Genomic DNA, 19,716 nt, shown 5'->3' with positions numbered 1-19,716 from the left:
TGGTGAAACCACTGACAGTTTAACTGGTAAGATCAGAGGGGTAGCTGAACCCGGTAGGTAATGTGCTGGGAGCGGGAGGTGCGGGCAATGCACCCAGGCAGCTGCAGCCTCACCATCTGATACAGGTCTTCCCCATCTGCCAGCAAAGGTGGACTTGTCTTTCTCACCCTGTTGAGCACTGCTGTGGATGGGCAGACACATACACATCAATGGCACTAGGTACAGTCTAAGGCTATTCAACAAAGTATCACAGGGCCAGGGAGAAATGTTTCTCATCACGTATTAACAGTAAAACATAAGGTTTCACACATTGATGTTACTGAGGGGAAAGGTTTTCACCTCAAGATTCCAAAATTCAACCAGACCTAAGGCTGGGTTCAAAAGCATGCAAAATGTTGCAATGTTTTGACTCCAAAGTGTAGCGGTGTTGAAAGAGTAGTGGGATTTGCAAGTTCTCTCAGGACTCCTGGTCCACATCCCCACCTACCGGGTGAAAAAGCCAGAAAAACTCCACAGGTTCACCCTTCCTAGGTGATTGCGTCACGCCCCTGGCTAACATCAGGAAAAGCTGTGTAAGACCCACCACTTCCAGCTCGAGGAGGAATGCAGGGGTCACATCCGAACAGGTAAGACCACCGCGTCAATGACTCTCATGCTCTGTATTTGTGCCTTCATGGGAGCCCTGTCACCTGCTGGAAGGCCTTGGCTGGGATGTCCCCCGGACAGCCCCGGAGGGGGCCAGCCTCACAGCAGCACTGCAAGAAGCCTCCTGACCATGTTGTTGCAGATTTTAAAATGACTGCACTACTTTAACTGGCTTTCAAATCACTGGATCACAAGTGAGGTCACTCCTGGCAAGGTGGCTATTCCCAGTAAAAGCACTAGAAAGCCCATATAAAAAGATCAAAACCAATGCCTTTTATGTCTTAATATGATTTATACTTCAGACTGTGTAACTTTTACAGGGCTGCCTAGTATTTGATGGATGCAGCGCTCTTAACAACCCACATATTTGTTTGATTTACTGCGCTGGTCCAACGTGTTATTTTCTACCTTGCAAGAACAACCTCGCTTCTAGGAATCTGCCTGCATGATAAGATCGTGAATTAAATGTACAGTTATCGTAAGAGACCACACATTTTACAGTAAAATTGAGAAAACTGATTACAGCAATCCTTCTGGAAACAAGAATAATCACATGATAAGACAGTGCTAATGGGAATTTATCATCTCTCATCACATGTGAAGCTTAGAACAAAGCAGCAACGCACACAAACTGCACGGCTATTACTGCCAATGAATACCAACTGAAAAGCTATTGGGGACTACGAAGAAATGACAGGAGAGCGGGGATCCTGAACAGCCCAACCTAAGCCAATTCGGTATGCTTCAAGAAGCTTATACAGCAGAGCTTACATGCAACATGAGTAAATACTACCCAAAACAACAGCCTGACATCTTTCCATACTTCCTACTCCTTCTCTACCTGCACTATTCCTTTCAAACTCCGTGTCATTCTTTCATTTGTTCTCACTGCATTTTATCACCAGAGAAGTCCAAGATCGTAAGTATCTCAAGGGTACGTGCATCTCAGTACCTACACGTCTGGATGTACACACATGCTCCCTCATGCACACATTACTCCTAAACCACATATCTCAGATCTGAAATACATTTTTATCTTTCCCCTATACAAAAGGCAACAAAAACCTACCCACGCTATTTTCTATTTGAAGCAATTAACACTTGACTAAAATTAACATTTTAAAAGTTGTCTTGGGGAAATGAGTGCCGAAAACCCAAACTGGCATGCCCACAGTTTTAACATGCATGATACACCCACATCGCTTAGATATTCTAAAATTACTTTGCATCAAGCCCCACAAGACGTACGAAAACCCAACAGGTTAATGGTAGACAGTGAACTCTGTTCTGTTGAATAATGGGTACATTTGCTGGCCTACCATATTTTTCCACAGCCCTGTTTCATAGACAGAAGCTTGGACTTTCAGAAGAGATTATTTTTTTTCTTTTCTAAATGAGAATAAAAGGAGATGGTTACAGTTAGGTGGCGGAGGACAAGATGAAAGAAGCATCCTACGTAAGTACCTGTATGAGTCCTCTGGTGAGCCTTTAAGTGGGAGCTCTTTGTATAAACCTTCCGGCACCCATTAAATTGACAGCGATGAACCCTCTTCTTGTTTTCTGGGGATGCGTCTGCCCCTGTACCTCCTTGTTCACTGTCACTTTGCCCGCTTTTTATCGTCCCCGCGGTTGCTGTTGCTACACCCACTTTCACGGAGCTGAGTGAAGTTTTCTTGGCCACCAGTTTCAACGTCACCGTGCCATCCACCGATGAGAGAGTCTGTGAGGTTTTTACAAGGTGGCGGCTGAGCTCCGGAGAGGAAGGGGGCGTTAATGAGGTTACTGCATTGAGTTGGGCCTGGTTGACAGCTGTGTAGCCTTCTGTGGAAGAGCTGGTAGACTGCAAGCTGAGGCATGTCTCAGACAGCAGCTTGTCCCGTGAGAGGATAATGTCCATGTCGGCACTTTTGTCACACGTACTTGTCTCCACTGGTAGAAGGATGGGATCCAGTCGTCGAATATTGTCCTCTGCATCTGAGCCTGAGGAGGCATGAAGGAAGCAGTCCAAATCCTCACCAAAGGTCTCAGAGATCTTCCGTGGTTCAGTCTGAAGGTATCGCTCCAACTCCAGGCATGTCTGCAGGAGGGGAAGGGAGAAGGGAGGGAGAGAAACTACTGTTAGAAAGAGATTACAGCATAGCTCCCACCTAGGGCAGGAGAACAACGTGGTCCAGAGCCATTCAGAGACATTACCCATGCATGCCAGCACCTTCTCATGAAATTGTCACATTTTGGGAGACATGAGGATTTGGCACTTGTTTGATGCTCCTCCAAGACACAGTATGGGAATATCCACAAACAGTAGGAGAAATTATGGTAGAAGTCAAGATACAACAGAAAGCATCTACTACATTTTCAAGAAAGTCTGTACATTGCCCCATGGATACCAGGGCCTTCCCAATTTTAAGTGTAACCTGGCCAGCAGTCACTTCCATATGAAACTATCCTAATGGCCCCACTGCCTGGCCACATACAAATAAAGTCACCTCTCCAAAGAACTGCTTCCTATTCCTTCGCAAACACTAAATTTCACTCCAAATTTAACTCAGTGTAGTTGGCTGGGGCCCAGTCTGTTCCTAAAACGGCACAATTCTGAAGCGTAGCATTTTAAGATAGGAGATAGAGAACTTCCAGTGACACCACAGCTTTTTTAAAGGGCCCGAGAGAAGGAAAGATGTGACAGAAAAAACGGACCTACTGCCAGTTTTAGAGGGTTTTTGGCACTCTGGTCAAATGTGGCTTCCAAACGAGACACGAGACTTGCACACAAACACACGCACATGCACCTTATTAAAAAGTAGGTGAAGTTCCAAAGAGGCTGCCACATAAAAACGTGTTCCTGCATCTCCACAGCAGTGATCATCGGCATGAGGATGGGGTGAACCTCCTACTTGAATGTACCTTATTATGAGGTGCCCTGAGTTAGCCCCAATAAAGCCTCCAGGCACCGACACGCTGCCCAGTGTTCTCCATAACCAACATTATAAACTTTTATTGTTTATAGAAAACCATTTGCTGTAGTTTCAGGAGCTTTTAATGGAGTTTATTAGTGCTATTTTTCATTTCTTGCTGCCTGAAAGGCTAGCTGGTTTAATATCACCACTGTGATTTTACAGGACTTGAAGAAAGAGACATTCTAACTAATACTTTTTAGAAACCTCTAAAAACACTCCTCAGAGAACCCTTCTAGAGATATGAAGAAAGGGATTTTAGGCAAAAGCCTATGGGAGCTGGTGACCCAACTACATCTCAACCTGGAGAGTCCAGTACTTGATCAAGAAACAAAAGTTTTCTATGACTGCGGGAGAGACAGAGACTCCTGCCTTCTGGGTACAAAGATCCCATCTACAGGACTGTAAAGAGGCCCAACTCACAGCTCTCCAAGAGCTGCCAGGTAATGCAAGATAACACTTTCAATGCATCCAGGAAGCAGCACTGCTGGTTGCAGATACAACATGGTGGGATGAGTTCCAGAATTCACAACAGAATTTGCCAGACAGTCATCTGTTGTTTCTTTTTAAAATAACAGTTGATTATAGACCTGAGCTGTAGAGGTGGACTTGAACAAAAAGCAATAGAATGGCAATATATGCAAGTGAGATGTGCTATACTTTAGCATGTGCGTTATTTTCAGAGGGATGACACTGTCTATACAATGTGTCTGCACACAGGCCTGAAGGTGGGACACTTATTGGTTAGTACTTGCCTTAAGCAACCCTTGTTTTCTTTTTAAAGTGCATTTCTGGGGCCGTGAGGAATGGCTTTAGCTGGGGTGGATTCTAGACGAAACCTAACAAGTTTGGGGAGCAGCTTTCCAACATGCCCTACAGTCTTTCAGGAATAACCCCCACCACCAGGAGAGGCGGTGCTTTTGAATTCCCCACATCATGTAATTTGGGCTTTCTGGTCCACTTAGCATTCACCCAGTGGGGCAGAAAGAGGTTTAGGGGCCTAACAAATACAAGGCTTCCAAAGGAAAGAGGCAAGCATAATCACAAATTGGGGGTGGAAGGCAGGGGGGGGCAGGGGGTGAGAGAGACAGGGACTCAAGGCCATTAAATCTGATGACAGTGACATGAAATTTCAATTGTTGTGGGATCAGAAAGCTGTGTGCCGGCTCCAGGCTGCCCGTGGAGGGGAGGAGAGTGGAGCAGGAGGTGCTGCTCCTTTAAGGCATCACTACCCCACAACAACAATAGTGGGCCTGACAGTTTTTTCCAGCTTCACCATTAATTTTCCATAAAGAGCAGTTTCTCGATGAGCCCTTTTCAGGCAAAGCCTGATGCTTCAGAAACCTGTAATTATTCCTGGCTCCCCCCTCCCGCAGCCATTGCACCTGTGCCATTTCAAGACACCAGCTGGTCATGTCTTGCCTTCTGCCTCTGAAATCCAAAACCAGTGGATCAAGCCCATCTCCCCATAGAGGGGGGAAAAAAACAACTCAAAGAAACAATATAATACAGTCCCTCCCTCCCACCCCCCCTCAGCCTCTCCACAAAGTCAATAGGGGAGAAGAGCCTAGCAACGCCAGCCAGAAAAGCCCTCCACCTAATCTGCATGGCAGACAAAGCCTGGCGAGGGGTTTCGGCTGCAGCCCTTCCTCTACCCCCCGCCAGGGCCCTACCTGCTGCTGCATTTGCCAGAGCAGGCAATTGCCGGCAGAAACAAAGCATCTTCCCCCATATGTACGTCCCGGCTCCTGCCAAGTACCTTACGCGACCTTCCCTTCTCCTGGCCCAAATCATCCAGGGAGCGGTGAGGCAGGGTTTTGAAACCAGCCTGCTTTCTTCACTCCTGCCCTGGCAAGACAATTTTTAGGTCAGCTAAGCCCTTCGTCTTGAGCTCTGACCTGGAGAAACCAGTCAGGTTGAGACCACTAAGGTCCCCACTCCAGGCCAGTGGACCATCAGGAGGGGCATGAGAGTTCTTCTGATCTCCATTTCCACAAAGTTATTTGCTAGCAAGCGCATCAAAACTACCGATGTTTTGTGCGAGCAGCAGGATATTGACCGCTATCCACAGGCATACGAACCCAAACTGTTGGATTCAGATGATGGTGAACTCCTGCAGATCTCCGACTTCCACTGCCAGCCTGGTAGGAAAATGGTCCAAGGATACTTAAAACAGGAGCAAACTGCTATTGTCATGCTTTTGTCATAGTTCTGTTGGATGTCCAGCTTCTCCTTAACCACTCACGCGTGAGGGGGGAGACTCTGTGTAATGGATGTAATACATGTCACATGTGACATTAAGTTTTGATTCTTCTTTGTTTGCTACATTGCAGGCAACTTGGTGGGTATTAAACTTTCTTCCCCAGTGCCTGTAGGATTTACAGCAATAAAGACTTCAAAAACTGCAATGGGAAGAAGACAACGGCCCCCTTCAGGAACATGAGAAGATCCATAAGTGCTGTTTGCTGTCAAGCCGGTTTCACAGGCTAAGGATAAAAAGTGACCCACTACTTCAACCCATCTGCCCCCATTAACAAGGGTCATTCTCCTTGCACCTTGTGCCTCAATTTAGCCAGTTAAAAGAAATGATGATTCATGGCTGACAAATAATAGGATGTGACTTTGCGAGACCCCACATACTTGCAGAAAGCCAGCTAGAAAAGGATGGCAGTCTGGCATGTGGACAATGTCAACAAGGCCTCAGTCTAATTTTACAATTTTGGATACAATTGCAAAAAGGCGTACTTTCCCAGCAGCAACACATTTCCACCACCTGCAAGAAACGATGTGTGTTTCCTGCCTACACGGCGGTAACTCAACACCCCTTTGCTCCCCACATTATACTACCATCTCAGTCCTCTGAGGCACATACAGCAGCAGAATACATGTAAACTGCACACCACGACACTTCCATGCGCAGCACCAGATCCTTCAGACAGCAGAAGACAGCCACTGTAGTGCTGTCCTATGCCTGGTAAGGACCTACTTCTTGTCCTTTCAAAGTCTGCAGTAGCACTGATGCAGGGAAATTCAGTGTTCAGTATGTCTGTCAATTCAGAAAAGTATGACCTCTAATCTACCTTATTCTTACCTCTGGAGCACATCTAAAGCCCATCTAGTGAAAGTAAAGATTATTTACCAAACACATTGAGTATGCTCACCGCTATGAAATATAAAGCAGGAGAAACCCAGTGTGTGCCTCCGATAGTAGAGATGTGATACATGTGTACCATTTTCAGCAGAGCTTAGCACTCACCTAATTCTGCAGCCAGCAGAAATCAAGACAGTGCTGCTACTAAATGCAACAAGAAGACAAAACCCTCTTGCAGGTACTTGGTTTGGCTCAGAGAGCCTAAGTTTCAGGCTGCTTGCCAGCTGTTGAGGTTAAAGTGCAACGCAGAATGTTCAAAATCCAGATACGAAGGAGCTGGAGTCACCACTCAGGATGCTGATGTTTGACTCCACTCTCCCCCAAGAGCAACCAGCAGGAAGGCTCTAACTGGGACCACCACTGCCATCAATGTGCCAAGCCTCAAGGAAGTGCAGGTACCTGATGTCTCTGTCTCCCCTTTAGAGAATGATGGGGGAAAGATATGCCCGTAGGCCAGAGGCCTCTGCCGGGACACAAGTTTGGCATCTGGGTTCAGGTTCAGACAGCTCTGGTAAACCTAATTCCAACTGATGACCTAACACAAACTCTCAGTTCCCGGCATATAAACGTAAACTTGCTCCAATGAACTGCAAAGAACTGGTCTTGATCGGCAGCCACATTATGTATCAGGATTTGATCCATACGTACAGGCTCTTGAAAAATCACAGATCACTTCAGAAGCACCTGCCTGTGCTGTGAAGTCTTTACAGCACTCAGACTCCTGGGCATTTTGCACAGCTGAAGACTATGTGGCAACATCAAAATTCTGCCAAAGATAAAACAAAGCCCAAACACTTAAAATTATTCAAGGACAGAAAGTCAGGGAAGACACCTTATCAACATGTTCACTAGGTTTCTCTGTTTTATTGATGCTGAGGTATTTTGTAACATCTTGATTTGGATTTTTCTAGCAGATCATGGGAAGTTCTTATCTGGAAGTGCTAGTTACTTCTAAGTGCCATTTCACTGCAGATATAATTGGACATCAAGCACCGATCTTGGAAGTTATCCAAAACCTAATTAAGTTAGATCAGGCTGTGACAGAGAATGAAAATGTTGAATGTGGTTGACAAGCAGGTCTGATCTACTAGTTTACAGCACTTGTAAGGACTCTCTTTGCAGCATAATTTATATGAGCAAAGTGGAATTATACATGCAATAGTGAAGGTCAAATTCCAGCCTCCATCATGACCCCATTGCTTTCCACTGTCATGTAAAAAAGGAGCCTCATCTTTAAATTAAGACTGCAAAGGAAGAGAAAGCATCACCAACCTGAAGGCAACCCAAAACACTAATTCTAAGGTCAGTGCCACCACAGTTCACTCAAGCTCACAGCAAACAGTGGCAGCAGGTCCAGCACACGGCATCAGTATTTCATTCTTCAGCAGAACAGCGAAAGCTTTGAGCTACAGTGGCAGTTGCATTGCTGATGCCAGAGGTAGATATTGAACTGGGTATTGTGGGGCAGCCCTGAGGAGGAATAAGAGATTCAAAACTCACCTGCCCTCCCTGAAATGCCATGCTATTTTTGTCCTTAACTCTAAAACAAGGTTTGAAAGACGCATCTTCTTTCCACTGCAAAAAGCCTTCATTACTTCCTGAACAACAACAAAACCCAATACTCTTGCCCATCTATTCCAAGACTGTCATCTGTTCCCACCCAGCTGCCAAAACCTCCAGCTTTTCCTCTTGGCAGCCTCTGTTGGGCAGTTGCTAGTTGTCAAAAAGCTGTAGCACATCAGAAGCTTAGCATTTGGGACAGCATAAAATAAACAGAATTTTAGTATTAAAATAAGTAGTTTTGCAAAATACACTTGGGAAAATGTGAAAACCACAGTCTGAAATGAATGAATAGTAAGAAAAAGTTTCAGGCAATAGCTAATAATTTCTATTGCAAAAGATTTAAGACAAAACTCTTAGTCATGTGCCAGCACACCTCACTATGTATTACATAGTTCACGGGGAAAAAAAAAGACAGCTAAAACCACTTTTCAGGTACAAGATGATGACACTTAATGACAGCTAACTCGTGGTAAAAATCTGCATGCATGTTCTTAATCTCTTGTATATGTGAAGCAAATCAAGTTAACTATATACTCAACAAACAGGCTTTTGCCAAAAGCAAAAAGCAGCACACAGATAGTCAGCAAAGACAATCTGATAGGCAAAGACTTGTTTTCCTGTGGTAACTTCACCATACGCCTGAGCTGCCAGGCTAGTCCACTCCAACACTGGCTGGATGGGCCTCACCAGCCCCCAGAGTCTACAATGGACAGCTCTATTAACGCTTAAGTATGCTACACAGGACTCAAGCCCCTGTTAGCAAATTTCTTCAATATAATAATGGCCTGTGCCCATTTTCCCCCTTGGTCTCAGCCCAAAGAATGAACTTTCCAGGAAATGTATTTAGCCAAACCAGCCCATTCACTGTTATTCATGCACAACAGCACTCTCAATGAACACTCTCCCACCATGACCCAGATGGCCTTCTCCCTGGATGTTCTCCACAGCATTTTTCTTCAGAGCATAAATGGTGCTGAAATCAGAAGCCTCAACCACATTCAGAAAAGATACATTTTAAGGTAAAAAAATTCAACTGATTTACTTACGACAGAATCACTACCTTCATATAAACACAAGCCATTTTCCTGTTGCTCTGGGGCATGATGCAACCAGGGTTATCAAAGATTTTAATCAGCCCCTAAAGCTCAAAGGATCAAAACCAATTTTGTCATAAATTTTCACCAGCAGAAATAGGTGGTAAAACTAACGTTTCAAACAGAAAGTGTCTGAACCCATAACTCCAAGGAGTTAAAAATCAAGGAGTCAAAAATCAAGATTTGCTCCCAAACTTAGTGATAATGAAATATATCTTATCTACCAAATATTCTTTTAAATGGACAAGTTAAATCTGTTCACTAAAAATCTGTGGTATTTGGGCTCTAAGCATACAGAATTTCAGTGCACTGGTTGTGAGATATTGAACAAAGGACTGCAGCTAAGCGTGGCTGAATTTGATAGGCATCTAGATTAAAAAAAAAAAAAAAAGGATGAAAGAAATCTGCAAACACTGAACCAGGGCTTTGGAGGGCTTTTGTTGTTTTTTGACTGTTTAATAAAGATAGAAAAAATATCTGCAACCAGCCACAACAACAAAAAATAGCATCAATGTCAGCAAAGGATTAAGGATAGCCAAATCAAGAATTCAAAAGTGCAGGCAGCCCATTGTGCTAGTATGAAAATATGATAAAACCCATGTGTGCTTGCGCACCAGCACTTGCCCTGCATGCTGCCATGAGTCCAGACGGCAAGTAGCCATGTAATTTGAGAAATGATATATAGGTAACCTAAGTGTGTTTCAAAATCTTTCTGAAGAGATAATTTATTTATATAACAACCTTGAATGGCTTTGAATGAGCTGGCCAGTGGCCCTCACTGCAAACTTTTCTCCAAACTTCATGAAGTGTGTATTTCACGTGTTGCTGTCTGGTTTGGAACCAGCTTTAATTTAGCATCATAAATAGAAAAAGGCACAATTAGCTCCTTGAATTGCCAGTCGTAGCTCCCACTGAAATCAAAGGATCAGGTTCAAAGCATGCCCCAGAGTGTGGTAAACTTCTCACAGGAAATGGATATGCAAGAGCAAATGCTGATGGCTGTGGAATGTACAAAGCAGAGCAATATTTTAGGTCTCGATCCTCAATTAAGATTCATCCTTACAAAGTATTGCAGTGGGGTTACACAGCAGAATTGGGTTCCTTGTAATTACTCTGAATAGGATCATGAATGAAAAAATGTACTCTTTGGAGATGTTTCATTAACATCCAGCAACAGCTTAACATTTCCTCCTTAGCATCCGACAACACAAATGTACACACCAGTTGTGTTCGTGCACTCTCAGGCAACAGCACATTCATAAGCACAATTCTTCACAATTAGCTTATTAAATCAAACCTGGAGAAGTGATCAATACACTCAACATACGGTATGTTTCATAAGAGTCCTGGGTTGTGAGTCATCTCTTCTGCTCTGACCTAAAAACATATTAAACAAGTGGATGCATAACACTGAATTCCTAACCCAAAACCATACAATTCCTCATCTCGATTTTGTGCTATCAACATTTTTTGCACTGGGACGACTGTATCTACCCTGTACATGATGCCCATTCATTATCACATCTCATGGCTCAAAAAGCCTTTTGTGTGTTCCCTTTTGTATTATTTTTGGCTGTGGGGAGGAAGAGGTGGGGACCTGTCTGGGAAACAGGAAGCAGGAGGAAGGAGGGGAATGTGTTGTAGAACAAGGGCAGAACAAAAAAGAATATAAAAGCATTTATAACATTTCTAAATTATAATAAACATATAGGACCAAAGTGCACCTCCAGCCACGCAGGGAGCAGTAGGCTGTTTGGCTGAAGTTTAAACTTTAACGTGACCTGTCCAAGCACATTTACAAAAAGCCATTTGCTGCTTTTTTCTTCTTCTTTTTTTTTTTTAAATAATTTGGGCAATTTGTTATCTTACAAGAGCAAGAAGATGCATCTGCTACTGTGATAAATATGCCAGTCTGGGCAAGGAAAAGAAAAGACAAGACGAGTTTCACCATTGCACTCAGAAAAAAAAACCTCAGACTAAAAACAAAGTGATGGGAAGCACAACCAGATTCTCAGCTGGGGTAAATCAGCACAGCGCAGCCCTGATTTCATGGTTCCTGTTTACATCAGCTGAGGACCTTGCCAACACTCAAACTCCATGAAATTTTGCTCTTGATTAGCACCATTTAATTTTGTGGCTTATGTGAAGCAGAATTTGACATGTTCTTTGACGGCTGGAGATGGTTATTTTATATTACAAATCTTGCCTACTTTACTAGGAACAATGTGACCCAAATGGAAAAATGGGAAGAATTTAAAAACAACACCAACTTCAGACATCCTGATACTTGTTTTTCTTTCTTTTTTCCCCCTTTTTTATTATTTTTATTTGGGCAGTCTGTATGGAGGTATTCACAAAAATGGTTTGTGCCACTTCTAGGCCAAAGTTTTCATCATCTATGCACAGAAACAACAGCCTTCATGCTTGAATGTCCCACTGCAGGTAAACTTGCCTCTCCCCCAAAAGCCAGGTGCCCTCCAAAGGATGCTCCCCTAAAGCCAATTGTGTTTTTCCATTTCTTTTCTTTTCTATGCTGCTCTGCCAAGGTTCTTTTTCCAAAACCCTAGCCACCAGGGATTTTGATCAGCCTCAAATCTCACAGGCAGTGCACTTGGGCTTCTACACTCCCTAATAAAAGCAGCATGGTCCTCTTTAAAAGCAATTTGCTAGAGCACATTGGTAAAGTGCCTGCCAGTACTGTCCCAACTGCTCAGCAGCATCCCAGACAGCTGCCTGCAGGCATCTGAGGAGACCTGTATCCCCAAAACACATTAGATCAAACAAAAAGTCGATCCGGCAGGGTGTTTTGTGGATATCATCGGCAACTCAAGGTGTGCTGTCAGAACTGTATGGGGCTACAAACACGCACTGCTCACTCCTCCTGAAAGGATCACGAGATCAGCCATGTGTCAGCACAATTTCCAGCAGGCTGTACGGCTACCAGCTGCAGCATGGCACAGGAAGCTGGGAGATCCCATTAAGAGCCCTGCCATTTATTGACTTGAGAAAGCCCAGCAGGTCAGCTCACCAGCTGCTCAGAGTCAGCACACCTCTGTGAGCCAATTTACACAACCACGGCTCTTGCGCTGGCTCACTTTCTTCGGTCTGTTGACTGTGGACACCCACCCAGTTGTTATGGATTTTAATATGCTGCAATATGAAAGTGCTATTTCAGGACAAAGTTATTAATAGCAAAGCAGACAGAAAATAGCCTAGAAGGAATGCAATGTCTTGGTATTCCTGGAAGATACGGCGACTTCCCAGCATCTAAGCAGCCACCACGGTTAATTCAAGATGCTTCTGTGCACAAGACTGCCTTTTGTTAGAGGAGCAAATTATATGATAAGCCATCGTGACATGCCTTCAGAGATGCCCTGTAGGGTACCTGCAGAGTCCCAAGTGTGCAGAGACTACAGTGCAGAAAGGCCCAAAGGGTGGTACTTTGTTACTCTAAACAGGCTGGTAAAAAGCAGGGGCTGGGGGCTGTGATGAAGCATCAGCAGAAACAGAGGCCAGGAGAAGCTCTGCCCTTCCTGAAGGAGGTGGAGGATGGGACAGGACCTGTGTGAGCCCTGCTCAGCAATCTGTCTGACTCCAGGATCTCAAAGAGGCTCTTCTTCTCAGCCTATCTTTGCCTACAAGCACCCTTTCCTTCTCTTGTTTCTTCATGCTGCATCTCCTTGACAACCCTCTTTACTTGGGCAGAAGCCTCACAGTCAAGCCAAGTCACTGTCCCCTTCCACGCTCTCTGTTAAACCTTCTGTTTCTCCTGGAAAAATATCCCTGGAAATGTATTGGAGAATACTGTGCAAAACCACCAGACCCTGCTTCAAGTTTACCTTGGCACTTTTCCCCCTAAAATTAATTGGGAGGGTTCCCAAATTAATGCCAGGTACATCACCAAATGCAACACCCAGCATCACCTTGCAGAGATGACACCAGATGAAGGCATCTCTCTGCTGGCAAGGCTTCTAGCATCCCTTCTGCCTGCACCCACGCTGCGGAGAGGCTTTAAGTGAGGCCTTTGGCTTTCCGGCCCCATCCATAAGCATCCCCCATGAGTAAACCAAATGAAACTCCACACTGCGTTTTTCCCTGAGACAAAAAGGCCCAAATGATGACGCAAGGAACTGGAAGATGTCACGTTCACAGCCCTACAGCCTTACCCATTACACTGCCATAGACAGCTCCAGCTCACTACCAAACACGCACTAGAAGGAACTGACTGCGGTCCCTCACCACTCTCCAGAAAGGAAACAAACAAATCCCACTTACCAACAAGGAAAAGAGGAAACATATTGTAGCCATTGTAATCCCAACAGTGGACATGTTATCTGGCGTATTTCCAACTCAGACATTAAAAAATGTAGTTAGTTTACCTTAAGTGTCCTGTTTTCCCCGATTTCCCTTTTCCACTCTATTTATGCCTATGCAACATCTCCCAAGATAAGACGGCCTCCGTGTGTTGGCTGTATACCATTCCTTCCCTCTATTGTCTTTCTGAGATGGGATGGAAGTCTCCAGTGTCACGGCTTGGAAGACTGTGGCCAGGCTCTCTTGGCTTGATTTGTGGGAAGGAGAAGAGGAGGAACTGAGGAAGGACAGCCTCTCCCACTGCAGGAGGGGGGTCCTCTTCCTCACAGTACAACCAATCTTCCCTGGCATTTTGTTTACAATCGATACTGCTTAACTAAATTGTTTTTAGTAGCCCCCAAAGGTGGAGTCTGTTGCCAGCTATCATCATCCCAAACACTTCAGATCTCTGTCACTGTGCTTTGGTACAATCCCCGTAATAGCTAAACACAAATATTATGTTCCCCCAAATACAAATTACAGCTTTCAGGAGCAGCAATTTTATTTTGGTTATAAACATATGAAGGTAACCTTTATGCTGGGAGAGGAGGAGACCACAGGCTGAGTCTCTGCTTCACAGGGAACATTCCTGGGAGCATTTTGCTGCTTTGCCTCCAGCCAGCTCCGCTTCCCAAGTGGTTGCACTTCCCAAGCTGTTGTGCTTCCCAAGCAGTTGCATGATTTCAGAGCTGAAGCAAGAGCCAAAATGCCTTGTGGTGGCCAGGGCTGCTGAAGGGATCTCCTTCAGACCCAGCAGTCCAGGAACTGGGACTCAAAAAGGGAGAGAAATGCACTCAAACCGTGCTGCTTTAGCTACGGCTGGCACTATTGGTAGCCTACACATTCAGGACAGAATTTTCCAGACATGACTCATGACTTGGTTGCCACTCTGAGCCCCTGCAGAACAAATCACAGCACTTCTGAACACGTGGGGTCTGCTCAGAGAGCCCCGGAGGTGCTCCCACCATCATCAGAGCAAGGTTCAGGTGTTTTCCTCCATTTCAAATGTCTCTAACCCTTCCCTACTCTGCAGATGTCCCATCACTATCCAGCACCAAGCTTGCGACACCTGTCAAAGAAGCACGATGTCAAATTGCCCCTGCAAGCCCCTGAGTGCCCCGAGGCATTTCAGTCCTCCTGTCAAGCTTGCTAATGTGTCCCTTCCCTGCTACGAGTAATGATGCATTCCTGGAAGCAAAAACTGCATTAAAAGTCTTCTTTACATGAGAGCTAAGAGCTTTCTTTGCCTCATACCATTTTTACTCATAAATATAATATCAAGGTGATCGTGTTCTTCTCAGACTACTCAGAGTGTTCTGTAAGTAAAACCTGCAATTGGCAATTTATCAGATGGAAAAATAAAAGCCACATTTGGTTTCTCCCTACACTTAAAAATGACCACATGCAGTCTCTGAAGCAGACTGATCTTTTTAACAAGGTCATGAATATCAGCCGGCGGAGGGAACAAAACCACCCTGCACATGTTTTTCCTTCTACACTGCCTCCTTACTGATGTTTTGCTCACTTTCTAAGCAAAGAGGAAGCCTCTCCTGTTCCCGTCACCCTGTGTTTATCCACATTCCAGCAGCCAGCAGCTGCTCCTCCAGGCACCTTCCAAGGGCAAACAACTGGATCTCACCGCAATGCATTTTTGAACTTGAGACAGTCCAGCTCTGAGTGGGAATGAGGTGGGAGCCCTGAGAGCAACAATGATAGAGACAGCGGATGGTGGAACACCATGAAATCTTTTGAAAGCGTTGCTCCTGCAGGCTAAGACAAAAAGCACAACACACCCTTCGTTCGCCTAAGGAAAAGACTGGAAAACACACTTTAGGAGGCACAGCCTTAGAAGTCAGAATAATCCTCCCTGATGTCCCTGGTGACAAAGTAGTCCGGTTTGATCAATACAGCAGCATTATTAACACTGCGCTACCTTACATGAGGATAGTCATATGTTCTTCCCTCTGCTGAGTGTGGGGGAAGGGGTGCAAACTCCTACAGCAATTCACAGGGGAAACGTCTCTCTCAAAATCATTAAGATTGCACAAAGAATCTCTTACCCATTGCCATGCAAGCTGCTTTTTGGGGAGAGCTCTGCTTCATTAGTATTGATCAAGCTCAGGTAGAATCCCAGAAATAGTGCCTGCTTTATGGTTTTCTCAAAAAGAAATGCTGTTTTTAATGACTGCAGGATCCCCATCTTCTGCTGTTTTCTGCAGCCATGAAGCCACTTCCTTTTAGGGGCTGGGCATAGACACATAAATGTAGGTGGTTAACAACAGAAGGTAGGACTTTATGGTTAGAAAATTTTGTAAAATGGCTAGGAGGATTAGGGGGTTCGGTTACATGCTTTTGGATTCAGGCAGAAGTAATGCTAGTTACAGGGTATATATCGCTGCCCCAGCCAGAGTCATAGCCTTCCTGCATTTGGCTCTTGACAAAAACAGTTCAGACAATCTTGGTGAATAACTTGGGAATTGGTAAAAGAATGGAAGGGGAAGAAAAACAGTCCTAGCTAATGACCTGCTTAACCACAAACAGCAAATCTGAGGATTTTGTAAAAACTAGGTCCTGTGTGTGCCTCATGACAAGTTTGAAAAATGCTACGGAGGTACCACCCCTATGCCAGGTGACTCAGCATGACAGAAAATATAGCAGAGAAACTAAAGGCTGTGTGGTAAATACCGACAGCATGGCAGGAAGGACTGACTGTAATAATAAACACAAGACTAGCAAATGGCCTTTAAAACCAGGAGAAAGACCTTTTTAGCCACAAAGAGAGGTGTGTCATCCATTGCTGGAAAGAAAAACTACCACAGAAATGCTGCATCGGCAACAGCCATCTTTCTCCAGCACTCAGCTGGGACAACACATCGCCAAAACCAGGGAAAATGACAGACTCACTCCTTGTCCACAGGGAAGAAATCCTGCCATGAAGCCCTTCTGCCATCTCTCCACCAAAAAACACCGAGACTATCAAAGCCAAACCCTGCACCAGGGGGCTGAAACGCTGAGTTTGAGCACACCAGGCCACCTCCACACTGTCTGCTAAGCGTTTCTCACCAGAAAAACGCGGTGCTGCTCCAGAGCTGCTGGCGTAGTCTTCCCAGAATGGGGTGCTGCAGAAGTGTCTAGACAGACTAAAATTAAAAAGAACGTATTATATGACACTGCCCACCTGCCCACTGCCTGCAAACCTGGGGCAAACTCTCAGAGGGAGGAGTAAATCGCTAGCACCGCAATCATAGCTAGTGGAGTCATCTTAATTTACACTAAGCAAGGATCTGGCCCAGAAAAACACTCCTGTCAAGTTTGCAGCCAAAAATTCCTCCACTAGACCACATTCTACCAGTTAAACTGCCAGGGAAGACAACTGCAGAAACAATTTAATTAAAATGGAGATCAGAGATCTGGTATCCTTTTCAAACTCTGCTCTTACTTCCTCTCTCCGACAACGGAGCTCTTGGGTGCCCCAGTTTCCCATGTAAAATGTAAAATGGGTGTGCTACAGCTTCCCTGCTCTCTAGGGGCAATGGCTGTGAAGCATCTTATCTGTTCTAAGCCCAACCATCAAATCAAACAGACATCTGAATGCTCTAAACCTCTGGGTTTTGGATGAAAGGGTATGCATTTTTCTCTGCTGAAACAGCTCGGAGCTTGGTCACTGCTCTTGGAAAACTCGAGCTTCAAAAAGGCAACTTGTACGTTTTGCTTCCAAGACTGTAGTTGTCAGGTTCTCTGACTTATCGGGAGACTGCTGAGGATTTTTGCTGCTCCATACTGCACAAATTTGCTGGCACAATCTCTGGTACTGAAATAGAGGTAGGCACAGAGAGTACTGCTTTCCCACAATTTCCTCATATTTTATTTCTGAACTTTGACTTTTGTACTGATTAACATCTGGATGGACAGTGGATTTTCTGCATACCTCTCTGTTTTCAACTCTTCCAGAAAGTCATTAGATGGAAGAATACACCCAGGATGAAGACCAGCACAATCACACCATCAAGTTGTATGTATGGTGCAACGTGATGCCTCATTGTAGCAGGTCCTTTCTTTGTTTTCAGTCCTTAATTTCTTTGTTTTCAGTCCTTAATTTCTGTTAAAAAATTCTGCTCTTAAAGTGCTGGTCTGCAGGATCATTAGCAACAGCACATGGTTTAGGACCTGTTTTTTTACAGTCTTCATGTTCCACACAAAATCCCCTCAGGGATACCCACAGCTTAAGAGTTTGCTGAATAAAGGGGAGAAAGATGACAGTTTCTGTGAGAAGTTTTCAGAGGCAGAACTAAGCAAAAACAGCAGAGCCCTGCTGCCCACAGCCAGCTGTGCATCTCACTGCTATTTGACGAGGCCCCGCTGTTCTGTTACAACCTCAGCACACCCTGTATGGGACAAGCGGCTTTTCTCCTCCACAGGAAGGAAAGGGAATCACCCACCTTCTGAAACACCAGGAAAATATTTGCTGTGCAAGCAAGCCCAAGCTGACTCAAAGGAGCAGAGATGGTTAAAAGCAGCACAGCAGACAAACAGCAGGAAGGTCCAAAGCCTGGGGTGACCCACCAAGCGAATTGACCAGTGCCTTGCAGCACAGAGCAGCTAATGCTCCCCCCAGCTCTGGCAGACTCCTTAGCCTTACGTTAGCAGCTTTGGCAAATCCCCCTTTAAGATGGCGGGGACAGGGTGGCAGGGAGCCACCCTGCTCAAGGCCACCACAGCCACCCACCTCAGTGGGTGGTGGGAGAGGTGGGGACCTCCAGAGGGATGGTGGTGGGACCCTGCCACTGACCCTGCAGTGTTTCAGGCAGGCCTGCTCCCTACCTGCGTTGGAGCAGCTCCCCTTTGCTGAAGAGAAGGGCAGAGGCGTGCTGGGTGTGCACCAAAATTCAAGGGTCCTTTACCCTTGATCCAGGTTAAACACCCACCTCGCATCCATCAATGACAAAACCAGTGGGCTTCAACTAACTAACCAACCAGCACATAGATACTGTTTCCCAAACAAAGGGCAGCAACTCACAGCAACCCTACTCCTCCAGATACTAATACCACCACATGATTTTCAAGCCCACAGTTGTGTTGTGTTTTTAGGCTCTTCAAAATGCTGAGATCTTCCACGACTCTCTGTCAATAGCCAGCACTTAGAACCACCTACCACCAAGTCATCAGCCCCAATTTGACTTCATCCCGTTTAAAGTCTGATCTGTTTCCTTAAACAAACAAAAAAAATTTGGCGTAAATTTTTTTGTTTCTGTTTACTCTGATGGATCGCAGCCATCACTATAAAAACATGCTTAATAAAAACAAATTGGAAAACTAAGGAAACTGATAAAAAGCTTTCATTGTGAAGAAAAGCAGGGAAAAGGCCTTAAGGAGGAAATGCTAAATTTTCATGTGATGCCAGCAGAGACAGAGGCAGTATATAAAGAAAACCACGCAGGGGCAGGAAATAAATCCTTGAGATTGAATTTGGAAAAAGACAAATTAATGCATTTATGGAAGAAACATCAACACAACACTCATACTCAGTACAAAGCAGAGATCCAGTAAGGCTGAAAAGAGACCTAGAACAGAAAAGACACAGAGAAGACCGATATAGCTTTGAGGACACATTCTTAGCATCTGATATACAGCAAAACTGGAAGGCACACTGAGATGGAAAGTATGACAAAATTGAAAGGGACATGCACATTTATTACTATTTATCACATCTGTTCCACAGTCGGTGTTATAATCTCCAGTCAACGAGCAGGGGTCTCATTTTACATTTAGATAAAAATCCTTGAAAGAGTTAATATCGATAAAGGGGGGGAAAAGCATCACAGACCATGCAGCTATGAAGAGGGTGAACCCAAATAAAGAAATAGACTTGCTCATGGAGAAGAGAGAGGATATAAGAAGGGGAAGAATTACTCAGGTTGGAGGCACAACAGCCTGTTAGATACTCCTCCCCTAAATTAGG

General features: G+C 44.8%; 1 protein-coding gene across 6 annotated transcripts in view; it reads right to left on the bottom strand.

Annotated features, from left to right (window-relative positions):
- The window catches only part of KLF7 (KLF transcription factor 7), a 112,327-nt gene that overhangs the window by 78,903 nt on the left and 13,708 nt on the right, over nucleotides 1–19,716 (bottom strand). For 5 of the 6 annotated variants that reach the window (XR_008748412.1, XR_008748411.1, XR_003554268.2 and 2 more), the window contains exon 2: nucleotides 2,110–2,722. Coding sequence is in view for 3 of the 6 variants with exons in the window: in XM_055812062.1 (XP_055668037.1) it covers nucleotides 2,110–2,722 (613 nt within the window). In the remaining 3 variants the exon portion in view is untranslated. Of the gene's footprint in view, nucleotides 1–2,109; nucleotides 2,723–2,838; nucleotides 3,844–19,716 lie in introns of those variants that run through there. The other variant, XM_027786214.2, reaches the window with a different exon arrangement.

Source organism: Falco peregrinus, chromosome 8 (assembly GCF_023634155.1).
Source record: "Falco peregrinus isolate bFalPer1 chromosome 8, bFalPer1.pri, whole genome shotgun sequence".
Classification (NCBI taxonomy): Eukaryota; Metazoa; Chordata; class Aves; order Falconiformes; family Falconidae; genus Falco; species Falco peregrinus.
Note: the sequence above shows the minus strand (reverse complement) of the source record. Positions and strands in the feature narration are given on the sequence as shown.